At 38.9% G+C, this 27,995-nt stretch overlaps 2 protein-coding genes across 8 annotated transcripts in view; one reads left to right on the top strand and one right to left on the bottom strand.

Annotated features, from left to right (window-relative positions):
* Positions 1–1,147, bottom strand: part of NNT (nicotinamide nucleotide transhydrogenase) — a 119,745-nt gene extending 118,598 nt beyond the window's left edge. For 2 of the 4 annotated variants that reach the window (XM_072756952.1, XM_072756953.1), the window contains exon 1: positions 1,005–1,147. The gene's annotated coding sequence lies outside the window, so the exon portion shown is untranslated. The remainder of the gene's footprint in view (positions 1–1,004) is intronic. The other 2 variants (XM_026016999.2, XM_072756957.1) reach the window with 2 other exon arrangements.
* PAIP1 (poly(A) binding protein interacting protein 1) lies at positions 34–27,995 on the top strand. 4 transcript variants are annotated; one of them, XM_072756962.1, is made up of 12 exons: positions 34–300; positions 1,132–1,301; positions 10,083–10,268; positions 13,126–13,238; positions 15,234–15,345; positions 15,978–16,094; positions 16,887–17,012; positions 18,451–18,557; positions 19,069–19,186; positions 20,170–20,224; positions 24,515–24,608; positions 26,814–27,995. In XM_072756962.1, exons 1-12 carry the CDS (start codon positions 273–275, stop codon positions 26,905–26,907), a joined length of 1,320 nt encoding a protein of 439 aa, XP_072613063.1. In that variant the 5' UTR covers positions 34–272; the 3' UTR covers positions 26,908–27,995. The 4 variants fall into 4 exon arrangements, with proteins under 4 accessions (XP_072613063.1, XP_072613064.1, XP_072613060.1 ...); XM_072756959.1 differs by having other exon boundaries at positions 141–528; XM_072756963.1 differs by lacking the exon at positions 15,978–16,094.

The following is a 27,995-nucleotide window of genomic DNA, read 5'->3' on the forward strand; positions in this document are numbered from 1 at the left end:
CGCCCCCGCCGCCGCGCCGGAGGCGGGGGAGCCGGGTTTTGGGGAGAATCGGCGAGCGGAGGGCAGCCGCGGGGGGCGGGCGCTGTGGAGCGGCGGGTTCGGCGGGGGCTGCGGCTGCCGTGCGCTCCGCCCGCAGCGCCGAGGAGCCAGCCGAGCGCGGCCCGCCGCCCTCCTCCTCCATGAGGCCCGAGTGAGCGCGGCGCCTCCCCCCGCGTCCCTCCCTCCCTCCCGAGCGCAGCGGCAGCGGCCCCCGGCGGCGGCGGCGGAGGAGCATGTCGGACGGTTTCGATCGGGCCCCAGGTGCTGGTCGGGGCCGGAGCCGGGGCCTGGGCCGCGGAGGGGGCGGGCCCGAGGGCGGCGGTTTCCCGAACGGAGCGGGGCCTGCAGAGCGGCCGCCGCCGCAGCCCAAAGCCCCGGGCTTCCTGCAGCCGCCGCCGCTGCGCCAGCCCAGGACGGCCCCGCCGCCTGGGGCCCAGTGCGAGGTCCCCGCCGGCCCCCAGAGGCCTCCCCGGCCCGGGGCGCTCCCAGGTACGGAGCCGCTCTCGGGGCCCCCGGCCTCCCGGGCCAACGCTTCCCCACGGGCCTGCGCGCGCCGAGGCCGCCGCGCCCGCCGCGCCGCCCCCTCCCCCGCGTTCCCCGAAAGCATCCCCGAGGGCCCGGGGGCTGCGGGGGGCGGGCCCGCCGCGGGCTCCACACGGAGGCTGCAGGAATCCTTTGTGCGCCCCGGCTGGGGGAGGGGCCCTGCGCCGCCGCGGAGTTCGGCCGTCCGGGGAGGAAGTGAAAATCCCACCCCCCCCCCCGCCCTGGGAAGGGAGACCTTAGGCGAGCAACCGCCTCTTTTTTAACCGACTCCCTCACAAAAGAGGAAAAAAGGGAAGGAGGAACCCTCGAGCGTTAATTCACTTCGGAGGCAGGTAGGACCGTGAACGAGCTAAAGGCAGCGCCAGCCCTATTGTTCCTCCCGGCAGGCTCTCCCGTCTCTCTCTCTCTCTCCTGGCTTTCACCTTAAGATTCGTGACGCTTCTCGTCGGACTCTTAAACAACCAGCCCTTCTCCTTCGGCTCTTCCGCACAGAGTAAGTTGGCGTACAAAGGGCGGAACGCATCTAACCCCTCGTTTCTCCTTTCTCAGAACAAACGAGGCCCCAGAGAGCTCCGCCTAGTTCACAGGATAATATCCCGCCGCAGAACTCGGAGTCGGCGATGGCCAAACCCCAGGTGGTCGTAGCTCCTGTGTTGATGTCTAAGCTGTCTGCGAACGCTCCTGAATTTTATCCGTCAGGTTACTCTTCTAATTATACAGTGAGTAGACCCTCTTTCTGCGATCGAGAATCAATACTACCGGAATAATGTGGTTATGACCCTATTTCATTAATCAGCTGGCGGGTGCTTCCTGCTACACATAAAAACATTTTCTTCTTTGCGCTGATGAGGAAACAAAACTGACCCAGGAATAGATTTTGTGGTCTGGATGTTCTAAACATCAAGAATCCAAATGGACAGTAGATCTTGACTCCTTTCACTGCTGTATTTCCAGTACCTGTAGAGTATTTCTGTGCTAATACAGGATATAGTGAAGGGCACTATCGATGTACAAAACTAGAACTTGTGTTCAGGCTTCACGGACAGTCTATAGAATAGTGGCCTGGCAAAGCGGATTTTAAATTTGATGTCACCGGGATAGCTGAACATGCATCAGTAGTTTCAGGGTCTATTAAACCATGGTTTTGCTGCAGCTAATTTGAGGAAGGCTTTTGAATGTTACACACCTGGGCTCTGTTAAAACAGAAGTGTTCCTGGTTCTATTATGGAGAAACGCAAGGGGTTTTGATAAAATGTTTACACAGGTCAGAAGAACTTTTAAACCTTCAGATTCACCTTTGTCAATAATGTAAGAACTTAAAAAACTGATGACACTTAAGTGGGAGAAAACACAAAGCACAGTTGGGATATATAGAAAGGAATATGTACTGGGTAAACGCATAGCAATTAATTGCAGATAAGTGGCGCACGAACCATTAGAGGGTTAAAGAAATGATACTTTAGCAGAAGTCTTTTCTAAAATCCTAGTTTTGTTGACATTTAACGCAGAATAGTGTACATAAAGGTTAGCTAAGTTTTACAAAGTGAACGCTAAAGCAACCAGCATCCATATCAAGAAAAGGAACATTATCAGCCTTTCTAGAATTTCTTCTGTCATTACTATTCTCCTACGTTAATTACTATTTTCGCTTAAGACGTTTTGCATATTTTCAAAGTTTGTATAAATGGAGTCATATAATAATATCTTTTTGTGTCTCACTGTTTTTCAGCCATCAAACTCCACCTCATAGTTAAGGTGACTTATTCTAGCATTCCATTGTGTGGATATATCACATTCCTATTTGTCTTTTTTTTTTTTTCCTTTTTTGTCTCTTAATAAACATTTGAGTAGTGTCCATTTTGGGGCTATTTTGAATTGGGCTGCTAGTCTTTCCATGTCTTGGTGGATATACGCCCTTTTTTTCTGTTGGGTACATACCTAGGAGTAGAATTATGCAGACAAGAGGTAGCCAACTCCTCCCCTATACCTAATATGAGCCTTAAAGTCAACCCCAAGATTGTTATGCTCTACCAGCTGAACCAGCCAGCTACCCTGGTAGCCAACTTTAAGTTGGCTACCAGAGACTGCCAGATAGTTTTCCAAAGAGACTATTCCAATGTACACTCTGTATTTTCTAATTGCTCTGCTTCCCTGTCAGCATTTGGAATTTTCTGTTAAGTTTAGCTATTCTGGGTGTGTGGTATCTACTTCTAGTTTTAGTTTGTATTTACCTATACAGTGGTACACCTGTTTTGTTTCTTCTTGGGGCTGGGGGGCAATGCTTTATTTATTTATTTCGGCGATAGAAAAGGTACAGGAAGTCTGTATTCCGTGTTTCAGAAACTCCGTGCATCTTAGACTGCTGTAGGAAAAAGCTTTGGGGCTGGGAAGGGGGAAAGTATGGGCATTCAGGAAGAGCAGTTGACTTGGGGTGAAAGGGGTTGTCAGTCATGTAAAGTAGAAGTGAGAACAGCTTGGGTTTTTGCCAGAAAGTTGTATTTGGCTCAGGAAAGGAATGCTTAGAGAGCTGCGAGTAGTTGAATGAACTATTAAAGAGTACTTACTTTCAAACAGCCATAAAACTTTTCTGTTTGTCTCCCTATTCATTTGGGCCATTTTATGATTGGGATACAGTTTTTTTCAGAGTTCTGTACCAACTAGTTTACATAGTTCTGCATAGTTCAAGTGACTCCTGGGCTGCAGAGCAGTGTATTGAGCCATGTTCCCTTACTTAGAGTCACTGTCCCCTGTTAGGCGTTCCTGGATATCCTCTATTAGATCAGCCGCTTCTGCATTTAATTCTGCCAGAACAGATTGCAAACTGGAAGCCCATGGCTTGTGTGTGGCCTGCAGGTGTGTCTTCTTTGGCCCTGGTGGTTTGATTTTTGGGGGGCAAAGGAGTGTTTTTTTAATAAGCTACCAACACTTAAACTAGATGTTACAAATCTGAATTTTCTGGTTTCTCTTGAAATCCTAATATGTGGTTGTACCAGACTGTTACTTACTTAGAACGGAGCCCCAGCTGGGGTTGGGGGCCCAGGAAGGAGAGCGCATCTCAAGCTGACTCTGAGCTGAGCATGGAGCCCAAGGCAATGCTGCTGGATCTCGTGACCCTGAGATCATGACCTGAGTTGAGATCGAGTCAGATGCTTAACCTACTGAGCCACCTAGGCACCCCAGACTGTTACTTTGATGGAGCAAAAATGGTTGAAGCTGAGTAGAGGCAACCTCTTTAGATGGAACTTGTGAACTCTAATTGCTCATTGGCTTGCCTCATCTGTTTGTAATCCACCTTGATTCTGTAATCCTTCAAGCTTACTACCCCTGCTCTAGTCTACTCATTTACCCTTTACCTTGTCAGTGGTAAGCATTTTTTTGTCTGCTTGGTCCCAGAATAGCAGCATCCTTGCTTGTTCCTTGACTCTTAGGAGTAGGTCTTGTTGCGAGGGAAACTTTTCTTCTGTATAGTAGCCAGAATCCAAAATTCGCTGTATCCACTCACTCGTTCAACAGATAGTTGGATATTTACTGTGAGTCAAGCACGGGATACAGCAGTGAACAAAATGGACAAAAATGCCATAGGTCTGCTTTTATATGTGAGAAAAATCTGGGTGTTTTTGAGCTGGGTCTCTTCTCAAGAGTTCATGCTTTGCTTCCCTACACCCCCCTCCAAGGATTTATTTAAGAGTGTGGAGAGTGAGTGCAGGGTAGAGGGGCAGAAGGAGAAAATCCCAAGCAGACTCTTCACTGAGCACAGAGCCCAACGCAGGGCTCAGTCCCCCCACCTAGAGCTCAGGACCCGAGCTGAAACCAAGAGCTGGCTGCTTAACCGACTGCACCACCCAGGCGCCCCCAGAGTTTGTGTTTTTTTCCTAAAAAGCCTTTATGATAGTCTTTTGTTGTGCTTTCTTAACCCTTTCAGAATTCTGAACCCTCTTGTCTTGGAGTCCTTCCTTTAATCCCACTGCTAGAATTTGCTTCCAGTGCCTTCATAGCAGGGAGTTGCTGTATCTACTACTCCTGGCTGTTGCTTCTCTGATAAACCATTACATCATGAATATTTAATCACAGCTCACTTACAAGAACCAAAAATTCTACAGAGGATTTCATAAAGCATTTATTAAGAGGCAGAAATCCCCCCACACACACAGTCCCAGCTTTTTTCCAAGAACATTCCCCTGAAGTTACTGCCTGTCTTCACCTTTCAATGGTGATGTTCTCCAGCATGTATTCTGTTAGTAGTATTTTACTTCTCACTGTTCAGACCTCTGCTGGTTGATTCCACACACCGCCCCCCCCCCCCCCCAATTGAAATACTATTTTTGTGGCCTTTACCGGTGCTCATTGGGTCTGAAAATCTATTGTCCTTTTAACTGTCATCCTAGTAGATTTTAACGACAGTATGATCTCTACAATTTAACAAGTCCCAGTGTGTCAGGTCCTGTGCTAGGGACCAGGGGTACTTTTTCAGCCTTTTAGCAGTTTCTCTTATTTTTATAAGAACTGAGTATTTAAGATACTCCTCTTAATTTTCCTCTCTGTGCATAGTTTTTCACTCCCAGGACTGTAACCATTGTTCTTTCTGATTTCACCATGTAAAATTATTCTGTAGCGTTTGCTTCTATGAGCACCTCTTTACTTGTTCCTTTGGGGGATTGTGGCAGTACTTCATCTTTCCAACTTGTAGATCATTCCTTCTTCCCTCAGACTGTCGTCCTAAGGTTTCTCTTTTTTCCATTTTATTACCTGTCTTAGTGATCCTACCAATTGCCTAGAATTTGACCGTTGTCTACCTATCTGCTGATATCTGAAATTTAATTCTTCCTCTGAACTCCTAGCTTGTGTTTCCATTTGTTTTGACTTGCTCATGAGGATCTCACGTTGAAACTGAAGTATAAAAAAGAATTTATTTTCTGCAAACCTCTTATTTTATTCTAAGGAGCTGTTTGGGCTAAAAATGGTATATCAACTCCCATTTCTTTCACACCCTTGCACCTTCAGTTCACTAAAGTAGTCTTGACTATTCCACCATTTAATTGTCTGATCAGTTTCCTTTTTTCCTGCTGCTTTGGATTAGGGTTTTATCTCTAGCAATACATTGAGTATCTTCTTTGAAAAAGTGCATTTTCTAATTGATGCCCCTCTTAACGTCCTGTCAGAATTTTGAAGAAAAATACCTAAAATTTTAAATATTCCTCAGCTTGCGAGCCAACAAACTCCACTTTGAAGACTGATGAAATTTGTACTTTAAAAAAAATCTGTACTAGAGAAATAATGCAAACATGTTCATCTGTCCACAATATGCTGTGCTTCCTTTTTTGCTTGAAACAACAGGCTCTGATCAGTCCCCTGTAATAGTTTATTTTTGGCAATCTCTACACCCAACATGGGGCTTGAACTCAGAACCCTGAGATCCAGTTACCTGCTGTACCTACTGAGCCAGCTAAGCACCTCCTTGATTAATCCCCTGTAATGCTTATAATCAGAGCAGTTCTACTTTCCTTTACTTTCAGACTTTAATTTTTTTTTTTCTTAGATTTATTTTAGTGAGTGCATGTGTGCATGTGCGAGCAGGGGTTTGGGGGGCGGCGTGCAGGGGGTGGTCCAGAGGAGGGAGAGAGGGAGAAAGAGAATCTTGGGTAGATTCCAACATGGAGCTCTGTCTCATAACCCTGAGATCATGACCAGAGCCAAAATCAAAGAGTGATGCTTAACCAGCTGAGCCACCCAGGTGCCCCCAAGACTTCAAATTTTCTTAAGTGTTAATTTTTTTTTTTAAGAGTTATTTATTTACTTATTCGTGATTGGGTGGGGTGGGGTGGGTGGGAGCAGAGTCACAGGAGGAGGGAGAAGCAGGCTCTATGCCTGGAGCCCGACGTGGGACTCCATCCTGGGACCCCAGGATCGCACCCTGGGCCAAAGGCAGGCGCCAAACCGCTGAGCCACCCAGGGATCCCCTTAAGAGTGTTAATTTTATTGAGAAGATTGGAAATCAGTATTCCAACCTATTTTTGCCATGGTGAATGACATTCGATAGAAATAAAAATTAATACCTTCAGCTGCAACCTGTAGCGTTCCTTCCTCTTTACCATTAATAGGATACTGTAAGCCTGTAATACTCTAGATATCAAAAACTGGTTTTTAAAACTTACATTACGTGGCTAATATTGAAGTATATTTAATGTATGCATTTATAATGCTTAACTGGCTTTACAGTTTTATTAAAAAATGGTCAATATTCATAATGAGCATTTATTTACTCCACAGCTAACTACCGTTCCTTGTCTATCTTTCCAGAGATTTTTGTTGTCTCTAAATTTCTTAAAATTAAACTGTACTAAAATATGATTCTATGTTCTTTTAACATATTGGTGATTTCTGTATTGATGTAAGTATATCTTGTTAGGTGGCTGTATGATGCATTACATGGGTATAAGGGTAGTATATTTAACCCATTCTTTGTTGATAGATGGATTTTTGGCACTGAGTATTCTTGTACCTATGTCAAGGTTGGGTTATGATCCTTTGTCACTTAGGAGTATAGCATAGAGGTTAGAAATGCAGGGTTCTGTGCTCACTTCTGTGTGACTGCACAAATTAAGTTGGTACACGGTCCTTCCTTATTCAAACCCTACCTGCTGTGCCTTTGCCTGATGGTTTTTCCACTGGCTTTCAAGCCAGTCTCCCTATAGTCCCCAAGACCCTACCTTACCATTTCCGCATCTGGCTCCTTGATCTTGTTAGCTATTGCCCCATCCTCAGTTTCTCCTTCTGGTTTTTCCTTCTCAAAGGTGTCAGGTAAGCTCTTCTTTTTGGGACCTACATACTGATTAAACCTACTACATAGACTATCTCTCCTCAGATATTTGTATGGCTGGGTTTTTTTTGGTTTTCTTTCTGTCTCAGACATTAACCGTACTGGAATTAAAAAAAAAAAAAAAAAAAAAAAAGACAACCAGAAAACAATGAGAAGAATTCTGAAGTTAACATATCGTGTTGCATTAGTTTAGCGCGCCCCTTTTTTCCATAGTATATCCTTACTTCTAAGTGATGTCTTCTGTGATGGATGATAAGCTCCACTGGAGGAGGACTTTGTCTCCTTTATTCATGCCAAGACTGTACCCCCAGTACCTAGAACAGTATTTGGTACTTAATAGGCACTCAACAGACGGTTTTGAATGAGTAACCAAAGTGACTTCTCTGTGCTCATTTCTTAGTTTGTGCAGGGGGAATAGCAATGCTTACCTCAAAGTTTTTTGGAGTTGAGACAGCCTTGCAGAGCTCTTAAGTGTCTTTCACCTATTTTATGTGCAACTGATAGCTATTAGCCATGTAGGGTTATCCTCCTACATACCAAGAAGTATGGTTTTTTAATCATTCTGTTCTTTAGATACATTTAGGTATAATCCTTTAGGTATAAGAACATGGCCGTGGGCAGCCTGGCTGGCTCAGCGGTTTAGCGTCACCTTCAGCCCAGAGCATGATCCTGGAGACGCAGGATCGAGTCCCGCGTCGGGCTCCCACATGGAACCTGCTTCTCCCTCTGCCTGTGTCTCTGCCTCTCTTTCTCTCTGTATCTCTCATGAATAAATAAATAAAATCTTAAAAAAAAAAAAAAAAAAAAAGAGCGAGAACATGGCCATGGCACTTGGAATACGTTTTAGTATTTTCCCAGAAATGTAAAAATTTGCTTACTTAATGCCTTACTATGTGCTGGTCACAGGGCCAGAGGCATTTACTTATTAACTTATTTAATCCTCATCATACAACTGTAATGTTCATAATGAATAAGTTTGAATTTATCAATGTTAATTTATTTTAGAGTCATTTTTGAATTATTTTCAAGTAATTTCTGTAGTTAGTGTGGGGCTTAAACCCATGACCCTGAGATTGAGTCACTTGCTCTACCAACTGAGCCAGCCAGGCACCCCTAGAGTGAAGTCATTTAATTTGGATTTAGTTTTGAGCTCCAGCATTTCATCTGTTTACCTGTTCTCCACAAATACTGTGTGAGCATAATATGGGCCCGTAATCTGCTATTCCTAAAGTTAGTCTTATTTCCTTAGCACCTCTGATAGCACATGCTGCCAGTCATGTTAAGTAGTATCACTTTAATATCTGGAAATACATTTAAAAATATGTAACATGGTCTCTAAGTTGTGGTCAGCTGAAAAAACGGTGATCAGTACCAACGGTAGAGGACCAACTGGCTTTATTAGTCTTTTTACTAAGACTATATGTTCACCTTCAACATGGAGCTTTCCAAAGGAGAGTTTGGACTGGGTGTGATTATTTTTTCTTTATGCAGTCACTGGCTTTAGAACTTATTAGCCCCTTCATAAAATGGTCATATGTTATAACTATATATATTATGGTCCTAATTCTTTCATGTAGTTTCTCATTTGACTCCTTTTGGAAAAGGGTAAATTTAATCAGCAATATAATTATAATAATTATATTGGGGGGGGGGAATCCTATAGATCATAGCTGTTAAGTAAATTTCAGAATGCTTTGGTTAGTATTCCAGGCATTGCAAGTCTAGGAGTTGATGATATGATATATCTTTTGCAGTACTCCCTCTGTTCAGCCTCTAGCCAATAATTAAAAGATTGGGAACTACCAAAGGTAATAGTGGTAGAACATGAGTTGGAAACTTACTACAATCAAGGCTGGCTAGATTGCCATGGATATGGCAGCCAAAGTGTGCCACAGCATATTATCGTGAAGTTTTCTAGTCATTTAACTATATATATTTTCCTGTCCTTGGGGATTAACAGATGATAAACCTTACTAGCTTCACCCCTCCAATAAATTTTTAAATTATCAAAAAACTATAAGAATATGAAGAAGGGTATAATGAATCCTCATGGCCTCAACAGTTGCTACCTATGGCCATTCTTTTTTCTGTTATCCCTAGCTCCTTCTTCCTTACCACTTTGAAGCAAATCTCTGATCCTGTATCCATAAATCAAAATCTTAATTTTGATGTTGGTATTACAGTGAAATACCAGTGTAAATTTTTTCAGTTGTCTGGTTTATCTGCCAGGATGAGAAGATAATATCCTACCCAGTTAGATGGAGTCCTGCTATAATGTAACACTAGGGCTGTTGGCTAACAAAGAATGATTCATTGGGCTTAATTTTTTTTTGAGGAAAAAGAACAAATTTTCTCATGTAAAGGATAATTTGTGCTAGAGACTTCTGAACTTAAAGCTGCCTTAGGGCACCTGGGTGGCTCAGTCAGTGAAGGTCTGCCTTCAGCTTAGTGATCCCAGAGTCCTGGATTGAGCCCCACATTGGGCTCCCTGCTCATTGGGGGAGCCTGCTTCTCCCTCTTGTTCTGCTGCTTGCCCTGCTTGTGCTCTCTTGCTCTGTCAAATAAAATCTTTAAAAATATAAAAATAAAAATAAAACTGCCTTAATAAGGCTTATTTAGCCAGTTGCATGGATTAAAACACTTATTAAACTTTTTTTTCTTTTTAAACTTTTGATCTATATAGGATTCCTATGAAGATGGTTGTGAGGATTATCCCACTCTACCAGAGTATGTTCAGGATTTTTTGAATCATCTTACAGAGCAGCCTGGCAGTTTTGAAACCGAAATTGAACAGTTTGCAGAGACCCTGAATGGCTGGGTTACAACAGATGATGCTTTGCAAGAACTTGTAGAACTCATCTATCAACAGGTAGGTTGGCTGATGGGACAAGTGATCATCCAGTAGCACCCTTGAAGCCCAAGGGTGGTGGTGGCCTCCTTCAGGGAGGCCAGATTCACATTCACTGGCCTCCATGCTCCTTAACTCTTTATGGTTCATGGGAGCTTTCACATCTCTTTTGTATGGAGAGCCAGGACTCGAGCCAGATTGGAGATTCAAAGCTCTTCACAGTTGGAAGGGGTGTTGGGCATTTATGAGGAAGGCTAGGTAAGTATCATACCTTTTTTCCATCCTCCTCTGTTTTTACAGGATCTAAAGTTAACAAAATATAGAAAAAGAGTGCAATTCTTTTCTCCTAGGTATCAAGTTATATAGCACTTTCGGAATATGAGAGAAAAAAAATCTTGGGAGAACTCTCTTCCCTCATAAAGGAGTCAGGGGGAAAAAAAAAAACAGACCACAAAACACTGTCTGGAGTCTTATTTATGCTTATGTTTATTTTAAATTTCCAAGGTTTTACATCTTAATTCTGTTAAGTCTAATGTCTGTCTAGATTGTTCACAAAAAGTTTAGGTTTGATCCTAGCTTATTGGTCTGTGACACTTTAATGCTATTTTCGGGGGGGGGAAATAACACTGGATTTTGAAGACCAGTTTAAGGGCACTGTTTGACCAAAAACAGTAGGAAATAACTAGAAATATAAAGTGTTCTTGAAGGTATTGCTGAAAGAGCAGCTCAAACTTAGAATATGTGGAAGGGTATTTATCATGGCAGTAATTTTCATCCTACCACGTGTTTCATTTGACTACTTTGACAGTTCGTTCTGGGTAGTTACTGGACCCCTCAATGTTACCTGGCCAACTCTTGGGTTTCTGTACATGCTTGAGATTTTAGGAGGTGAGAATTGTTCCATTTGTCCTGATACCTACTTTTGGCCTCTAAATGGATTGCAAAGGAATAGGAGAAGAAAGTGGAGAAATTCTGCTTGTTCATGCTTTTCTGATTTCTGTTCAGTTTCATCTCTTACAGGCTGTGCCTGGTTCTAGTTCCTCAGGGCTGTAACATGACAATCTACAATTTCTGCGATTATCTCAAAGCCAGTTCTTCATATATGTATCCCTATTTGGCTTTCAGTATTGTGTCCGTAATACAGATTCACCAATAGTTTTTAAATTTCATTGAGGGAATTTATTCATGGGAACAAACAAAAGATCTAATATTAAATTAAATATACACGTTCAACTTTGATTCCTTCCCAAATACTGCTACAATGATGGGATTTTAAGAAGCCAGAAGCCTATAGGGTCCAAGATGAGAAAAGAAGATAAAAGTACCGTTTTTGGAGATTAGAAAGCAGGTGGGCAGATCTTAAAATTGAATTCCAAGCCAGTGGGGAAAGCTGAAAATCACCCTCATTTACTTTGTCCTAGAGCCTTTCAGAGATTCTACAAGGATGGAATGAGACTAAAAAGATCACCTGAAAATCTCAAAAACAAACTAGACTCTGTACATCTTTTTGCACTGAGTAGCCAGTTTGTAACCCTTCTTGAGAGGTTACTGAAGGAAGGTACTTCACTAAAAAGAGAAATTGAGCTACAGATGAAGATTAGAAACTAGAAAACAGACTTTTATAGGAATGGCTAAATGATTAGATGTTGGTGGGAGAAGATCCCAAGACAATAGCCAGGCTTCACTGGAATAGGGCAAGGTGAGCATAGTTGCTGGGTTGACGGTATTAAGAAAATTGGGAAACTTATAAGTTTAAGGGTCAATGAGATGTAAGTAAAGAAAGAGAAAATTAAGTCTGGGGTAAACAAAGTTTCCAGTGCAAACAAGGTGCAACCTGTATATTACATGGTCCAGCTGTAAATGGAAACACAAAACTAATCAAATCAGGTTATGGCCATATTGGTAGGCAGAAAGATTAGGAAATAGTGGAAAGGAATGGGGGTGTAACCAAGGTGAAAGCTGGATATTCCTTGTCTATGGTGGGAAACTAGTAAGAAATAATGTCTAAACTGAAATCACAGAGCATGGGAATACAGAGAATGGAAACTTTTCAGCTGAAAGAATTAAAAATGGTTGTCTATGGAAGTGAAGTTGAGGAAAGTATGAGTGGGGAAGTATGAAACTTATGAAACTATTCATAAAAGTATGAAACTATTTTAATAACAAGCCTTATAGAACTTCCTGTCTAATCTTGTGTGATTTAATTTAAGAGTAAACTAAAGGAAAACGAGCAATGCCTATAACAGGGAAAAAGATGATTTTTGAATTTCAAGTTTTCTGTGGTAATAGATATACATCCATGAATGATCTCAGGAATAGCTTATCTTTATTTCTTCTTCACCCCAGGTGTGTTTGGAGTATTCTTTTAAGTATTAATCTCTTGTACCAGGTACTATTTATCACCTCTTTTAGGAATCCAGCGGAAACCCAGGGAGGTTGAATGATGTCCAAGGTCTCAGTGCAGGCCTGGGAATCTTGTTCTGGACTCTTTGATGCCAAAGTCAGTGCCAACCTATCCCTGAAAAACACCACAGAACAGTTATTTGGCAAATACTCCTATTCATAATTAGCACTATCCAATTGGGTACATGCATGTCTTGTACAAATATTGGTTAGTATAAAGCAGTCCTGTCTGTTTGCTTTCTGGTGATCTCAGGTAAATGATGGGGAGAATTTGCCTTAAACATTTTCCTTTGTTCTTGGTATAAAGTTGGGAGGAGACTTAATTTCCTTATGCCTAACAACTAAGTGAGACTTGTTCATTTGTGTAGCATGTTCAGTTCTAGAGGTGGAAAGGTTTTCTTTGGAATGTTGTTGTTAAGTATTTGTATTAATAACAATGTATTTGTGTCCTAAAATTTTTTTTTCTTTTTGAAAGGCCACATCTATCCCAAATTTCTCTTACATGGGAGCTCGCCTCTGTAATTACCTGTCCCATCATCTGACAATTAGCCCACAGAGTGGCAACTTTCGCCAGTTGCTGCTTCAAAGGTCAGTGTGAATATAAGAAATTAAAGGAAAACTACTTTTTGACATACTAGAATTTGATCCTTCCTCTTTTCTAAAGACTGTACGTTATAGAAGGTTGCAGGGGAAGGTGGGGTGGACCATTCTTATTTCTATTCTGGTATTGTACATTGTATATACTATTAAAAAGTTATAGTCCCACATAGCAGTCTTTTTTTCTATAATGATCTCTGCCTTTGGTTTTGTGCTTAGAAGGCCTTTCATTTCCCAAGATCTTATATAGTTCATAGATCACTTGTTCATTTGTACTTTTGGTTTGAGTAGGTTCTAATTTATTGCCACATGTTGAACTAGTTTTTCCCATACCACTTTTTAGAATGATCTAATTCCATTCTATCACTTAAAAAAGGTTTAGAGGTGTAAGTTCTTTTCATCTAGATAATCAGTGATATAGAGGGATAGGGATTTACATTTGCACTTGTGTTAATATGTCTTAATGTATAATAGTCATTGCACTTATAAAACAGGCATTTCATCAAAACTACCTACCTACAAAGTTATAAAAGGAGAGTAGCCAATAAGGTGCTTGGATAACTAAACTGGCATTAATTAACTCAACCTTTTCATTATTAGAGTGTTTCATTTACAGATATCTCAACATTTTTGATGAAAAATTAATGTTTAGACAGTAACAAATATCTCACTATATCTGACTCAAATGAAATGTTGATTTAGTATAGCTTGTTATAAGCTATAGGCCACATAGTATGAATTATCTTGGATTTATGGTTGAGTCACAGATTGACCCAAGTTAAATTCTTGGTAAGCAGTGACTACTTTTTTCCATTAATTAATTATATTTATTTATTTATTTATTTTGCAAAGCCAAGCTAAACTGGTCCCTCCTACATGGAAGCCAGACAATCTCCATGACCCCCCAATCCCCTTTATCATTCACAGAATTGTCAAAAATCAGCTTTACAAAACACATGACTTTCCAAGAGTTTTTTACCACCTTAATAAAGATAAAAAAAATATTGACAAATTGATAAACAATTAAAGTACATCTAAAAAAAATTATTTATTTATTTATTTATTTATTTATTTATTTATTTATTTATTTATTTATTTATTTATGAGAAACACAGGAGAGAGAAGCAGAGAGACAGGCAGAGGGAGAAGCAGGCTCCATACAGGGAGCCCGACGTGGGACTCGATCCCGGGTCTCCAGGATCACACCCTGGGCTGAAGGCGGGACTAAACCCCTGAGCCACCCGGGCTGCCCTAAAAAAATCATTTTTAATAACAGCTGATAATAAAATTCACTGACATGGGCAATGACAGGTTTATGGTGATTGTTTTAGATACTTTGTGAAATGGCAGATGGGCCAAGCAAGTCAGGAAAATAAATCAGGGGAAACTAAGTTATTTGACCCCTTTGGTCTCTGGGATATTGAGACCAAACTAATTGCTTTGTTTCTATGTGAGTTTGAGTTGGAGACTTTTCCTTTCACTGATTTGTAAAATAGAAATTACAAGGATAATGTACTTTAATAAGAATACATTTTATTTTCAGCTTAGTTGGAGACCATTTATATATTTTCTAAAAATGTGTTTCAAAGTTCATATATTCAGAGTGGAACATTTATAGTGATAATTTGAGTAAAACAGTGCTTCCTTGAAAAACCTGTAGGACAAAAGCAAGGCATTTTCTTTTTGGTGCGCCAGTATGCAATGAACCTCATGAAACTTCTGTTGCTTCAACAGGTTACAAACTTGATCTGACAATAATAGTTGAAAATAAACTCATTAGTTTCTTAAAACTAGGAATCTTAGTATGAAAAGATGATGCATGTTCTGGTCTCTACAAAAGACAGGAACATCCTTTACTCCGGAGAGTCAGGGCACTAGTGCATCATACTTGTCTCTGTATTGCTTGCGGACAGCAAACCCGACAGCTGGTCTTGTTTGTTCAAAAAACAAATCACTGTGGGATTATAAAAGGTATATCTTCATTAGATGTCGAACTGAATATGAAGTTAAAGATCAAGCTGCAAAAGGGGACGAAGTGACTCGGAAACGATTCCACGCGTTTGTCCTCTTCCTGGGAGAACTTTACCTTAACCTGGAGGTGAGGAGAAATTCTCTTAAGCACTAACAGCCTGGGAACATAAACTGATTTTTTAATACAGAATTTGTATTTACAGTATCCTTGGACAACAGTAAAGTGAAACAAAAGGTGGGTGAAAGAGAGAAATAACACCTCAGTGGCTGCTCACTCTAATGCCTGCCTGCATTCTAATGGAACCATCTGTAATGTTTGTTTCTCCTGTTTGTACGGAGGTTGTTTGGAAGTAGTTACTGAGAATTTTAAACTCTGTATTTTTGGAAAGCTATGGTTTCCGTGCAAGTTTAAGCTCTTGAAATACAGTTAATCATATCTTTTGAATTCACACATTTTGTATGTTGACTTTCAGATGGTGGCTCAAAAGCAACTTACTCTGCAGAACACAAAGCTTTGAGCTAAAAGGTTGGGGGGAGGGACACTAGAATACTAGAGTTCTTTCCACCCCAATTCACCCAGGACTGTTCTTCTTGGTCCCATTTTATGTAGTAATCATCCACATAAAATACATTTGTTTGAAGTCTATAGCTAAACAGGTTTGTAAACTGGTAATATACTTGGGTATATGTTAGTAGGCAACTAAGTGCTAAATATTACTTTGTAATGGATTTGCCTGATTTTTTTTTTTCTTTGACTAGTTAATCCCAGAGACAGGTTATACCTCCTTTAACTTTGAAGATTTAATTGTAAGCACCACTGAAAATATCCACGAATCCACCATCAAATGTACATCTTGCTGTCAGTGCATCTGCAAGGTCTCTGTCCAATCTAGTGCCTAATTTACTATCCCTCTTTACCCACAGATGGACTTTTTTTTTTTTTTTTGGCATTGAATTTTTCTTTGAAGTAGGCACCATGCCCAACATGAAGCTTGAATTCACAATCCTGAGATGGAGTTACATGCTTTGCCAGCTGAGCCAGCCAGGTGCCCCTGGATGGACTTCATTTTTAAAAAAACATTTCTCCATTAATCTTTTCCAGTTTAACATTTATATAAGCCAAAATAAAAGCATTCATCTAAAATATGCTGAAAATTAAGAATCACATTAAAAATGCAGTTGAGTGTTTATTTGGACCTAATGATGCCATGTCTGTGGGGAGTATAAAGATGAGGTTATGGCTCCTAAGCCTACAGCTCCTCTGGTTCTCCAACCAGTCTAAGCTATAGTATTAGACCATTCTGATGCAAAACAGTATTTTTAAATGTATAAAAGGAGTAATAGTGCTGCACGTTCCCAAAAAGGTGATAGCTTAATAGACCAGAGAATGCTTTATGAAGCAGTAATTTATAAAAGATGCTTAGATTATCCTGACTAGATGTTATTTGTAATAAATGGAAAATTTTACCTGTGGCTTAGTAATTGTAGTAGAGGTCTCATAAATGTGTAAAATAAGTCTAACTTATTTTATTTTACACTTGAAGATACCAAAGCATTCTGATTTTTGTTTTAACTTAGAACACTTATTTTTGCCAACATGTTAGACCATTTATTTATCTGTTGCAATATTTCGCCATAGTTATTTTTCTTTTTTTTTTTCCCCAAAAGATCAAGGGAACAAATGGACAGGTTACAAGAGCAGATATTCTTCAGGTTGGTCTTCGGGAGTTGCTGAATGCCCTCTTTTCTAATCCTATGGATGACAACTTAATTTGTGCGGTAAAATTACTGAAGGTAGGTTTTACTTAGGTTTTTCTTAAAATTAACTTTTCTACCCATTCATATATGATTTAGAGGAAGGAAAGTATATATAGTATGCAGTGAATTCAAGATTGTTTACGTTAAATATTGACATTTTGCTTTGCTCTTGAATTTAAATATTGGAAAAACAGTATGTATCTTATTTTTTTGAGAATGCGAGAGCAGGATGGAGGGTTGGGTGGGGGCAGAGGGAGAGGGAAAAATAGACTCCAGGATGAGCACAGAGCCCAGTGTGGGCTCAGTCTCACAACCCTGAGATCATGATCTGAGCCAAAAATCCAAGATTCAGATGCTTAACCAACTGAGCTACGCATGCCTGTACTGGTTGGTTAGTTTTTTTCATGTGAGAATCCAAATTTAGAAGCAAGAAATGGAAATCTTTCACCTCCATCTCCTAAATTTCCTTTCTTTCCCATGTCAGTATGTGTGCCCTCATAAAATCTCATTCTTTGTGACTTTTTTTTTTATCTAATGAAGATCCTTGATTTTTGCATGACACAAAAGATTTACCTGTTTCTTCAGTAACTTTGTTTCTATATGTGCAGTTGTTTATATAAGTTTAATTCCTACACAGAGATTTGGTAGGTCAATGAGCATAGTATACTTTAATTTGAGAAGTAATGTCAAATTTTCCCTTCTAGATGCCAAACCAAAGTGTATTCCTACCAACAGTGAATGAGTTACACCACTTTCCCCATATATTATTATCAGTGATGGATATAATCAGTCCTGGTTTGTTTTGTCATGGATGATGAGTAAAAATGATGATCTCATTTTGCATTTTCCTGATCATTCGCCAATTTAAGCATTTCTTCATGTTTCTTAGTCTTTGTTTGTTTCTATGAATTACTGGTTTATGTCCTTAACGCTTTTTCCTGAGGTTTGTATCTCTTTCTAATTCAGAGCTTCTATACTTAATGCATATTTCAAGAAGTGAATTTTTTTTAAGATTTTATTTATTCATGAGATACACAGAGGGAGAGAGAGGCAGAGACACAGGCAGAGGGAGAAGCAGGCTCCATGTAGGGAGCCCGATGTGGGACTCGATCCCAGGTCTCTAGGATCACACCCTGGGCCGAAGGCAGGCACTATACCGCTGAGCCACCTAGGGATCCCCAAGAAGTGAAATGTTGATTAAAATTTTATAGCCAAACTTAGTCACAAAGGGAATATGCCTTATAGTCATTGACACACAAAACCTATGATTCAGGTTCTGCTTTAGTTCTCAGTCAAAAAGAACAGAGGGTGTAGAAATTTCCTGAGAAAATCTCATGAGAGGGTGGAGAATAATTGGGAATATTTAACTTAACCGAATTCATTTTGTTCAAAGAACGTTGGAGCTGCTACTAATACTTTTTAGAATTTCTGTACTTTATTGGATTCCTTATTTTACTGATACCTGCTTTTTTAGTTGACAGGGTCAGTTTTGGAAGATGCCTGGAAGGAGAAAGGAAAGAATGATATGGAAGAAATTATTCAGAGAATTGAAAATGTTGTCCTAGATGCAAATTGCAGCAGGTGGGTAGCTAAGCAGTGGATCTCACTTTCTTTTTCTCTGGGGGTTGTTTTTTAATGTGTTATATATGCTACCATCAGAAGAATTGAAATCTTCCAAATTGACAGAAATATTTTCTTTAAAGGTATATTCTGCACACCTGGCCTTTTTTGTTCAGTTGTTTTTATAAATTGAAAAAGTTAAGATTTTCCTGTGTTAAGATAGGGAGTCTATTGGAAAGTAAAATGATCCCAGCTTTAAATTGTTCAATAAATTCTTGGGTAAAATACTGTAATTCCAGTAGGAGGTCTAAAAATGCTGTATAGGTACTGCCTTTATGAACCATATAGTCAGTTAGATGGAACAAATTTCAAGACTGCTTTTTAAAAAAATCAGTATAGGAAATGTCTAAAAAATCAAAGCACTTAGATGTACATGTTAAATTTATGAAACAAAGTTTTAGGAATCTGGTATTCTAGAATCTGACAACACTTTGGTAGATATACTTAACTCCTTTTCAATTTCTGTCTGCAGAGATGTGAAACAGATGCTCTTGAAGCTTGTAGAACTCCGGTCAAGTAACTGGGGTAGAGTCCATGCAACTTCAACATACAGAGAAGCAACACCAGAAAATGATCCTAACTATTTTATGGTATGCCAGCGTTTACATTTTAAGTTTTGTTTACTGCTTGGATCCAGTTTTGGAAATTTCTAGATGAGGTACATAAAGATATTCTCAAAAAAAAAAGTATTCTCAGAGTTTAATGCTAATAACTCTTTCAACTGGCTTAGGGTTACATGGCAGCCAGCAGGCCAGGTAAATAGGAGAAGAAATATGGAATCCTCTAAGGAAAGGGTAGACTAGAGAAAGATCCATCCGGTGGCAGGGGAAATTGATAAGGCTTGGACTCAGTTGAGTGTAGGGATTATGGGAAGAAGTTCTTGCAGAGAATTTATTTTTTTATTTTTTTAAAGATTTTATTTACTCATGAGAGACACAGACACACAGAGAGAGAGAGGCAAAGACACAGGCAGAGGGAGAAGCAGGCTCCATGCAGGGAGCCCGACATGGGACTCGACCCCGGGTCTCCAGGATCAGGCCCTGGGCTGAAGGCGGCGCTAAACCACTGCGCCACCCGGGCTGCCCTTGCAGAGAATTTATAACCAGAGGCCTATATCTCAAACGTTTACTTTGCATGTTGTAGTAAATTAAGAAAAATGATCACCAGGCCAATGATGCCTGACGCTCCTGACATGACGAGACACAGCACAACAGTGGAGAAATGCTCCTATAACCCCAGCCATGGAAATTCTTTTAAAAATGATGGGGAGAGGAGAACACAAGTGAAAATCAGCTGACACAATGCTAAATCACAGTGCACAACAAAACAATTCATCACGAGTGTGACCGAGAATAGACAGCAGGGTTATAGCCATGGGAACTTGAGAGAATAGAATAGAAATCTGAAAACCATAGACTTTCCCAGTGAAATGAAAATAGCTATTAGAAGGCTAGTGTTTTGCTTGTTCTTGCATAATCAGATGCAGATGAGTGACCTCAGTCATCCTTCATTAATTTGCTTTTAAAACAATTCTGAAATGATTACATATTTGTATCACTTTGATTCATCCTAGAATGAACCAACATTTTATACCTCTGATGGTGTTCCTTTCACCGCGGCTGATCCAGGTAGGTTGGTTTCACGGTGCTTTACCCTGTTTCTTGGTCAGCTAGTAAATTATAGAGAACCATATGCTCGCCAGTATGAGGTTGTAGCTTTTTGAGGTGGGCACGTTGTTCTAAGGTACAGGCTAAATGTTTATTTCATATAGAATATTCTTCACAGGGACCACCACTTTGAACCACTTCAAATGGAAAGTCCGACTCCATGTATATTATCTTGCCACCCTGACAGTGCGTTGGAAGAATCCCGCAATTAAATGCAATCATTTTTATGTTTACTCTAGTATTCCACTTTTATACTGTAAGCTTAAAATAGAAGGGAAAGATGGTTCTAGTTCACTGCATAGTGTACATTTGTTCCTGTAGATCCTTGCAGATACTGAGAATTAATGGGTTTCATTAAATGTCAGTAGGTCAGAGTTAATTAAAATCTAAATCTCCACACACTTCCCCTTCCAGAAAAGGGCCATTTGTAGAAAGATTGCTTTAATTGTGATAAATGAGACTGCGAGATGAACAAGAGGAAATTTTCCCATTTGATAACAATTAAAACCAGCTTATTGTTGGGATCTTCCCACTTGTTTCCTCTGGATCGCTGGTACTGACTATCCTGTGAGGTGGAAAGGACTGCTTATCTTACAACCTAAAATTATGAAACACTCAAAAAATATAAAAACCACATTGGGTACTTGGGTGGCTTAGTCTTCCTTTTGGCTCAGCTCGTGATCTCTTGTGGGATTGAGCCCTGGCTCCCTTGGAGGGAGATCTTCAAAAATCTTAAAAATATATATATATACCACAGAAAACTGATCTTCTGATTCACTGTCAAGGTTAAACCAATGTAATTTTGCTATATTAATATACACTTCAGGTGTTCTTAAATAGGACTCTACAGATAACTAGTAAACTACTCTGTCCTGGGACCCATTGCTCAGCCCCAATGCCAGTCCTTCCATTGCTTCCCTTACAGAGGTAATGGTAATTCATCCGGAAGTTGGGGTCAGTGTGATGTCTTTTTACTTCTATATGTTTGTATACAGTGTATTATCATACATAGTATTAACCTAAATGGTACCTTACTGTGCATATCTTTTGCAACTTATTTTTTATTCAGTGTTTTTGCTATTTATCTACATTGATGTGAGTATATATAGCTTTGGTTCATTTTATTTTATTAAGATTTATTTATTCATGAGAGACATAGAAAGAGAGGCAGAGACACACAGGCAGAGGGAGGAGAAGCAGGCTCCATGCAAGGAGCCTGATGCGGGACTCGATCCCAGAAATCTGGGATCAGGCCTGAGCCACCCAGGCATCCTGCTTTGGTTCATTTTAAATTCCAAGTAACACTGTACTCAGAGTAAACCGCAGGTTCTAGGTCCCGATTTCAGGGTAGTTGGGTGATTCATACTCGGTACTGTACACCATGCTATACAGTCGCTAAGTCGTCCTTGTGCACATGCAGGAGTTTCTTCAGGGTGAAGAAATACAGTTGCTACATGATGTGTTATGTGCATCTTCTATTTCACGAGGTGTTGCCTACCTGCTTTCCGATAGGATTATATAGATATAATCTGCCCCCAGCAGAATGCAAGGGTTCCTGTTAGTCATCCTTGGCAACACTTACTACCAGACTTAATTGTTGTCAGTTAGCTTGTACAAAATTGCAAACTTTCATTTCCTTGCTAGTCACAATGAATTTCTTCTCCTGTTTCCATTGACATTTGTTTTCTTCCTTTGAAGAATTGCCTGTTTGTGTTCTCTGCCCATACTTCTCTTGGATCATTTGTCTCTTAATGGATTTGTAATTCCTTACATAACCTGAAAAGTGACTCTGTGCTTCTCCCAGTACATGCTCTCTTTCCATTCTGTTTGTCTTGTCCTATAGAAGCTTTGAGTTTTCATGTAAATCTATCTGTTTTGTTCCTGGAGCTCTCTGTGGCTAAGAAAGTTTTCTTATTACTGTCAAATTCCATTTACTTCTAAAGGTCTTTGCTTTTTATATTTAGGTCTTTATCCATCTGGCTAATTTTTATGAGGGATGTAGTAGGAATTAAGTGTTTCTTCCATGTCCTCTTTTCTCAGCAACAGGTGTTGTTATCCATCCTCTCTCCTAAGTAAAATGTCCCTCCGATGTGTATGGTGTCCCTCCTCTATAAACTTGTATCTTATCCTTGTCCTTGTGTCTGTGCATGTGGATCTTTTGTCTGTCTGAATACCAACTCTGAGGTCTTAATTACTGCTTTACTTTAAATCTTGCCTTGTCTGGTAAGACAGATTTTTTTATTTTTCAAAGTTACCCTATATCGTTTTGGTTCTTTGTTCTTCATCTGTGTCTTATTTGTTTGATCTATTGGTCTTTCGAGTGATACTTTTGGTTATAGAAATTTAATTTTAAAATTTCGTTCCTGCGTTTTATTCAAAGTATCTTGATCTTTAAAATTTTAAGTCTTTTTTCCCCCCCTCATTCTAAACATGCTTATTTTTGTTTCACATTTTTGTCCTGTCCTTTAATTCTAACCCTGCTTTTACTTTTGATTATCACATAAAATTTACTTTTACTGCAATCTGATATTTAATGGTCTTAAAACGTTTTTTGGGGGGAAAGATTTAAAACTTATAGAAAAGTTACAAAAGTAAAAATTGTACAAAGAACACTCATTATTCAGATGTACCTGTTAACGCTTATTCTATTTGATCACTTGTTCTGTCCATATTCTTTTCTAAACCATTTGAAATTATATTATGGCCCTTTATGACTGTTCTCCTGTTTTAACTGCTGTTTTTGTTTTTTTTTCATGAAGAGTCCTTATGGCTTGGTTTGTAGTAACAACATCTATACCTCCAAGGAGTCACAGGGGTAAAAAATAAAGCTGATTTTGGAACAAGTGTTTATATGTGGGGAGTAGAAATCTGAGGAGCAGGCCCATTGTTACAAATTCTCTGAGGATCCAGTTTCTTCAGAGTACTTCTGTTTCCACTCCAAATCCAGAAGAGACCAACAAGCTACTTTGCTGTCTCTCTTTGCCACCAGAGTATTTTCCATTTTTTTTTCCTGGTGCATCTTTTGCTTGAGATCTCCACCCTTTGAAGGTCCTGGGTTTGTAGGGAGAAATGGGCTTGGGCCTGAATTCCATCTCCATTTCACATGGGGTCAAGACCTTGCTTTCTGATCTTCTGTGGGTTTTTAAATCCAAGTCCCTTGGTTACTAAGTCGTGTGGTCTGCCAGCCTCCTGGCTGTAGTAAGTACATATGGTTTTTAGTGCCCTTATTAGTCATGAGGTAACTTGGCTTTCTTCTTTGTGAACTCATCTATGCACTTAAAAGAATGTTTCTTTTGTCTGTTACCTCATGTATTTGTTGCAGGAAGGTTCTATGGTTAATACTGTCTCCAAATTGCCAAAATTGGATGTCAGAATATCACCAACCCCTTAACCTGGAATTAGTTTTATAGAGACTGGCAATCCTGGGGAAGGTTTAATGTAATTACATTATCTTACTGAAATCTGAGGTAGCTGTTGTTCACAAGAATCCTATTTTAAGGTAACTACTTTTAATGCACATGATCTGTTTTATTATTCAGAGATAAGTACTCTGTACAGACATGCTAATCTTAAAAGATACTCAGTAACTCTGCCTAAGACAGCTGGCAGATGGAGAGCTATAATATTACCTGTATCGCCTTGGAAGAACCCAACCAAGGGAAAGTTCGTATAGCTGAAACATTTATCAGGTAGCTACTTTCCAGCTGTCTCTGAGGAAAGAAAAAATCCCCTGTGTTCAGAACCTTTGCTGGGTTAGCTAATATAATTGAGAAGCATGGGCCAGTGGCTCTTAGCTGCTAGCTCACTTTACTTCCTCAGGAAAGAGTAAGGGGAGCTAGAGGCCAGGCTATTTGATTAAAATCCTTCCTTGTGGAAGGAAGAACAGGAATATGGAAGAACATGTTCTTTGCCAACAAGTTATATAATCAATATTTTGTCTTACGGAAAGAAGCAGCAGAGAGAATAAGCAGCATATACATTGGCTGTGACATGTACTCTGGCATATTAACAGTGGCTTTATTTACAACATATAATCAGAAGAATATTACAGTGAAGATTTATGAGCATGCAGGTGGCAAAAGCAAGCCCGTTGGAATATGTTTTGTAAATGTTATTAAATATGCAACTTGGAAGCTTAGTACTATTTAAACAATGGATCTACTTAAAACTAATATCAAAGAATTTTTATGACTTTTTTAATGTCCATTTTATGACTTTTGTCGGCATTTAATTATTAAAACTTTTTTATAGATTACCAAGAGAAATATCAAGAGTTACTTGAAAGAGAAGACTTTTTTCCAGATTATGAAGAAAATGGGACAGATTTATCAGGGGCTGGTGATCCGTAAGTTCTTTTTAGCTATTGACTTTGTGATATTTCTGTGGCCATAGTTTGTAGATGGAATTTATATTAGAAAAGGGTAGATGAAGAATGCATATTTTTATTTGAGGGTGTTACAATGTTATATATGTAATACTTCCCAAATATTTTCAGGAAATTATATTAGAAAACACAAACTATGATTCTGAAAATGTACATGTTTGAAGGGGGAAAAACTAAAGTAGTAGTATACTCAAGCATAGTTTTGTAAAATAGATTCAATTCAGCTCTAATATTGGAAGATCTAAGGCAAATTCTATGCCTGTTTTTTCATCTGGAAAATTAGAAATAGTAGACCCTTCCTTGAGTTCTTTTTAAGAACTAAAGGAAAAAAAAAAAGAACTAAATGAGAATACATATATACTTAGAACCATCTCCTGGCACAGAGTAAAAGACTCAGATCTTAGCTATTTAAAGGATGAATTAAGATTAAAGAGAACATAGGTAACTCGATAAGTGTTTGGACTGATGGGAATGTGTAAGTTATAGTCCTCTTCACATAGCTCAATCCCTACCTTCCATTCTTTGTAATAAAATCTTTGTTACTCCCTTATCAGATTATTTTGGCTTACAGAAGAACCAAGAACCCATGAGGTTTAGTTCCAGCTCTTAGTAGTTTATATGAATTTGGGCCAGTTACTCAGGTTCTCCTCTTTAGTGGAGGAGGGAATAAATTAAATCTGACTTAATTTTAATGTCTCATCTCCTGTATGTTGTAAGTTTAAAAAGTGAACCACTTTTATTATCTCCTCCATCTAGTGATATTTATAAGTCTGTTTGAGATCCTCTGATGTTACCATATTTTTACATACTAGTTTAATTAAAAAAAAATACAGGGATGTAAGAACTCAAACACAATTAAGAAAAAGGTCCAACCCTGCTGGGTATACCACTGGAAGTTCAAACTGTTTTTGACCTTGAATTTCAGGTCGTCCTCTAAAGTTTTGCTTGGTAAACATTACATGCTCTTGCCCAGATAGACTTGTGGCTATTTCAACATAAGGCCTTGTACGGGAAATGGAGAGAGAACAACAAAAAGACCATCAGCAGTTGATAGGATTGGCAAGATTTGTTTAGTCACACATGTAGGTGGAAAGGATTGTTGTGGGGTAAAGAGACATACACAGCATGTTGTTGTAGAGGAATAGTGTAGAAAAGGGAAAAGATTTGGAATCAGATTCTGGCTATGCCACATACTTAACCCAAATCTTACAGTATTTAGGATCCTCCCAGAATCTTTTATCTCTAAAATGGAGATGATAGGAGTACCTGGCTGGCACAGTAAGTAAAGCATGTGACTTTTGATCTCAGGGTTATGAGTTGAGCCCCATTTGGGGCATAGAGATTACTTGAAAAGAATGGACATGATAGTAGTACCCCTACTTTTTAAGTACTCCTCAAAAAGTACCCCTTTTTAGATGGCTAGGAGTAGTCAGTAAGAAGATGTTAAATCCTTAATGAATGCTTTAAATCTTTACACCCATACTTAACTGTGGAAGGCTTTGTTTTTCATCATTTTACACTACCCAATAGTTGAAAAATTCTGAAATAGATGATTTTGAAGGTAGCTGCCTGTTACGAAAGTTATTCCAAATAAATGGGAATGTGACTGGTCATTTCAGGAATACTATTTCTGATCTTAAGTAAACATAAAATATTGCATCAGTAGAGGTAAATGCCATATCTGAAATTATGTTCTAGTTATAGAGTGATTAAGGTAAATTGATGAAAATAATACCTTGAGCTCCCAAATTTATGTCAGGAATTTGAATTAACTTTTAGGGTAGGTTAAGAATTTTAACATATGTTGGGGCACCTGACTGCTCAGTCCAGAAGAGCTTGTGACTCTTGATCTTGGGGTTGTGGGTGAGCCTCACATAACTTAAATGAACTTAAAAGAGATAACTTAAATAAAACTTAAAATTTAACATGCCTAAAAGTATAACAGAAGCTTAACTTCGAACTTCAGACTTAGAATCCAGTGTAAAATGTGACTCCTCAGATTGGTTGGTTGTCTGAGTACTGACACGTATGTAATTCGGAAAAGTGCTTGTATTCTGTAACACCCTAAGAAAGTTATATCACCATATTTTTTTGTGTGTGGCTTAGCATCTTAGATATTTCTGAATTGAAAAACATTAAAATTGTGACTATTCATTTCTTTCATAGATACTTGGATGATATTGATGATGAGATGGACCCAGAGATAGAAGAAGCTTATGAAAAGTTTTGTTTGGAATCAGAGCGTAAGCGAAAACAGTAAAGCTAAATTTCAACGTATCCGTTTTATAAAGCAGTTTAGGTTATGGTGATTTAGCAGAACACAGGAAAACAGGAAAATGTCACACTTATACCAAATTAAGGATGTTGAGTTATGTTACTAATGTATGCAACTTTAATTTTGTTTAACACTATCTGCCAAAATAAACTTTATTCCCTATAACTTAAAATGTGTATATATATATAATAGTTTATTATGTACAGTTAATTCCACTGTTTTGGCTGCAATAAAATCGATTTTGAAATAAATGAAATGTTGAAAGTAAATTTTGCTAGTTGGTTAGAAGCTTAACCTTTAAATTCTACTTTTCTTGAAGGAAAAAGTCTTAGCCTGGAAATACATCTTATTGCAAAATGTAGCATCCTTTTTTAGATGAGTATATAGCTTTCATTTAGTTTTACATTGTCTTAATAAATTGGGTTTCACATATGGATCACAATCATGAAAATCTTTAGCACTAAAGTCTTAGAATATATTAACTGATTTACATATCCAGATGCTATTTGATACCAAGGGCTTTTAAAATGTCATAAAAAAAAAAAAGACCTAAAACTCCCAACTAAACCAGATTTTTCACTTAGGATTTATTGCAATTCTAGTATTGTTCTTCCCTCCTCCCCTCAACTTCATTACCCTAAAGCCTAGAACATTATTCTGCTTTATTTATATGGCTTTCATTTTTATTTTGTAGCATGAGTTACATTGACTTTTTTACTAGAGAATTTTACTAGATCTTTGTCACTCAAGTTTTCACCTGCTTTATAATTGATACATCCCGAGGATCACTTTTCTAATACTTTTACTATAATGTAGTACCACCTCAGCCCTATTTAAAAATATTTGTACCTAATGTCAAAAGCCTTTTTCCAACTAACTAAAAGTAAGACTTATGTACAAAAGGATTGCTTGTAAATATGCATGTAAATAGTTCTGTTAATAACCCACTGTTTTACATTTGGTACATCTGTGTCTGCTAATACAGTTAGCTTTCTCACTTTTCTGCTTGTTTGTTCAGTCTGGATTAAAATTAGACTTTGAAAATAAAATTTAAATAGTTTTGATTCCTTTAA

The sequence above is a fragment of the Vulpes vulpes genome, chromosome 4 (genome assembly GCF_048418805.1).
Source record: "Vulpes vulpes isolate BD-2025 chromosome 4, VulVul3, whole genome shotgun sequence".
NCBI classification, from domain to species: Eukaryota; Metazoa; Chordata; class Mammalia; order Carnivora; family Canidae; genus Vulpes; species Vulpes vulpes.

Bases quoted from the DNA above. Each gene is read 5' to 3' on its own strand.
- PAIP1 (XM_072756959.1), top strand. From the start codon at position 273: ATGTCGGACGGTTTCGATCGGGCCCCAGGTGCTGGTCGGGGCCGGAGC. The intron at 1,302-10,082 runs GTGAGTAGACCC...TGATCTATATAG, and splicing joins GTTACTCTTCTAATTATACA to GATTCCTATGAAGATGGTTG. The intron at 19,187-20,169 runs GTATGCCAGCGT...GATTCATCCTAG, and splicing joins ATGATCCTAACTATTTTATG to AATGAACCAACATTTTATAC.